Below are 2500 nucleotides of genomic sequence, written 5' to 3'. Positions count from 1 at the left end.
AATGGCGGACCATGGAATCCAAAACTTACACTCAAAATAAACAGCCTTTGGATAAAACTCAAAGCTCAAAATTTTGCCAGTTAGGTGTTCAGCGAACACGCTTTCAAAATCAGAAGAAAAAAAGGAAATGATTTTTTGATCATAGTACCACTTTAAAGCCAGGATGTACATAATTGTACTTAATAAGAGATAATAGTAAACCAATAAATTATTAATGTATTTGTTGAAAAATCATGGTTTAAAATCCCTCTTTCCTGCAGGTATTGAAAGTCTCTCCAAAGCCTGAAAAAAAGCCTGTGGATCACATTAATGATTGCCAAGAATTTGTGGAGGAAAACAGCAAATATGATTGGGAAAACGAAAAGCAGCCAAGTTATCACAACTGCCCTCAGCAGCTGTTCAGTGCAAAGCACATTTTGAGTGAAGTTCCTCAACATCTCAAATCCAAGGCAGCCAATGTTGATGCAGTGTCTAGGGCTGCTAGGATACTAGCCATCACTATGTTCACAGTGTTTGAAAGATCTGTCTGTACAATTTCTGGTACAACAGCCAAGAACAGATCTCCGCCACAACCTGGAAAGGAGCCTAAGCAGAAGTTTGATGAACACAGGCTGACTCTAATTCAAGGTAACTGTTTCATTTAACACATAATGTGAAACAAGAAATTATTCATTTTTACTTTGTAAATACATGTAAACTCAGGGGTTTCAATAAAATTTGAAGTACTGTAGGCAGCTGGTTTAACTTAATTAGCTGACTGTATCAACAAGGAGCCATTACCTTCGTGTAGGAAGGGGCGGGGGTCTGGGGGTATGCTACCCCAGAAAATTTTGAAATCTGGAAGCCTTGTATTGCGATTTCTGTTCTGGGCACCAAATTGAGTAGAAAAGATAAAGGAAGATTTTTTATCAACAGCAATGGCTTTATTTGTAACAATTTATTATTGATTTTTACTTAGATACTTACAATACCGGTGAGCTGAAAATAACACTTACATTGTAATATACATTTCCTTAGGATCTTAAGTTTTAACCTTCTTTTGTAACAATTACTCAATAACAACCTGTTTTGCATAAAACGTCATGATATGTTTGCAGACGCAACTTAAAACATAATTGAATTACGTAAAAAATGCTATGGTTGGTCTAGGCAAAAAAACAAAGAAAGGTTCACTGTAGCTCGAAGATAGCAGTGTCAAATCTGATAATAATTTTGAAATTGAGGTTAAAAAAAGTACATTCAAGTCCATCAAAAATGAATTTAGGGGAAAAAGTACCTGATTTCTCCGAGCGAAGTAGCAGAACACAGTCTGATATTAATTAACGTTTTTTTGCAGTGAGAAATTCATTGAGGCCAAAATTATATTCTCAGTGGTTTCACTTTCAAACTCTTCAATTGCTTAAAATAATTATATTTCTTGCATGAATTTCAGATTTTCTCCGACGAATTTACCCCAGATCATACAGTGCAAGTACCGTGAACCGGAACATTGGCCAGGTGGCGATTGAAACAAGAGGCGGTCGGCACAGGCAAAATGATGAGATTGTTTTGTCGATTTTGACATCTGCTGATAGTGGCAACATTTAAGAAGAATGCCATTAACACAATGAATTTTAAGCCTTATTTAACTTAACAAGAACCTAAAATGAACATGTACATGATACAATCACCTATTTACAATATTTGTACAACAATGATTATCATAGAAGTCATTTTTTACAGCATTTAAGACTGTACGAGATAAATTTGTTGAATTTTTACATTTTGAAAGGTTCTCTTTCAGGCTGTAACATTCTTTCATTTAGTAACTGCTCCTTCTTTGAGGGCAATAAAAATGTTAACAAATGAAAAAATGTCACCTTTTTATTCTCTACAGCATTGTTAACTCTTATTAACCCCTGGGAAAAACTATTGACAGATTTTTCTGTCTAATGCCAACAGATTTTACTTGTGAATTGGAAGGGACTCCTAGGGTGTTGAGGTGTCAAAGGGTTAAAGCAGTCAAAAACTATACGTCCCCTCCATAATTTGATTACTTTTCAATTGTTAAACAAGCAAAAGCATTTTGCATTTTCCTGCATGCATGCAATTTTCTCCTTCAATTGCATGCTCACTCACCTTTTTTCTGCATGCAACTAGTCATTCCCCTGCATGCATGCACAAAGTGCCAATTTGCATGCAAGCACTGTATGCATGCTGCAGGCATACAGAGCATGCATGCTGCAGGCATGCAGAGCATGCATGCTGCATGCATTCATAATTTTGGAAGGGATGTGAGAGCTGAACATTTTGTTGTTGGCATTTATACAAATTATTTTAAACCTCATTAACTTTAACTACCGGTAAGTTACTTTTTGCACTGTGCAAAAGTAACTTTTTCGGAGATTTTTACAACTAATTAAGAAGTCTTTGGGAAGGTGAAAAAACTCCTAATTTGTCTTAAACACCTTTTCCCACAGTTAACTTTTACAAATCTTGCACATCTCCTCACAAGCTTAAT

The 2500-nt window shown here is 35.6% G+C and overlaps 2 protein-coding genes across 4 annotated transcripts in view; both read left to right on the top strand.

Annotated features, from left to right (window-relative positions):
* The window catches only part of LOC138060293 (H(+)/Cl(-) exchange transporter 7-like), a 39991-nt gene that overhangs the window by 8292 nt on the left and 29199 nt on the right, over window positions 1–2500 (top strand). The gene's annotated exons all lie outside the window — the stretch shown is intronic.
* The window catches only part of LOC138059923 (uncharacterized), a 7477-nt gene that overhangs the window by 4906 nt on the left and 71 nt on the right, over window positions 1–2500 (top strand). For all 3 annotated transcript variants that reach the window (XR_011134269.1, XR_011134270.1, XM_068905582.1), the window contains exons 2-3: window positions 261–627; window positions 1433–2500. The exon at window positions 1433–2500 is cut by the window's right edge. Coding sequence is in view for 1 of the 3 variants with exons in the window: in XM_068905582.1 (XP_068761683.1) it covers window positions 261–627; window positions 1433–1587 (522 nt within the window). In the remaining 2 variants the exon portion in view is untranslated. The remainder of the gene's footprint in view (window positions 1–260; window positions 628–1432) is intronic.

This window comes from Montipora capricornis, chromosome 8 (assembly GCF_036669925.1).
Source record: "Montipora capricornis isolate CH-2021 chromosome 8, ASM3666992v2, whole genome shotgun sequence".
In the NCBI taxonomy this organism is placed as follows: Eukaryota; Metazoa; Cnidaria; class Anthozoa; order Scleractinia; family Acroporidae; genus Montipora; species Montipora capricornis.
This window is presented reverse-complemented; position numbering and strand designations above follow the sequence as displayed.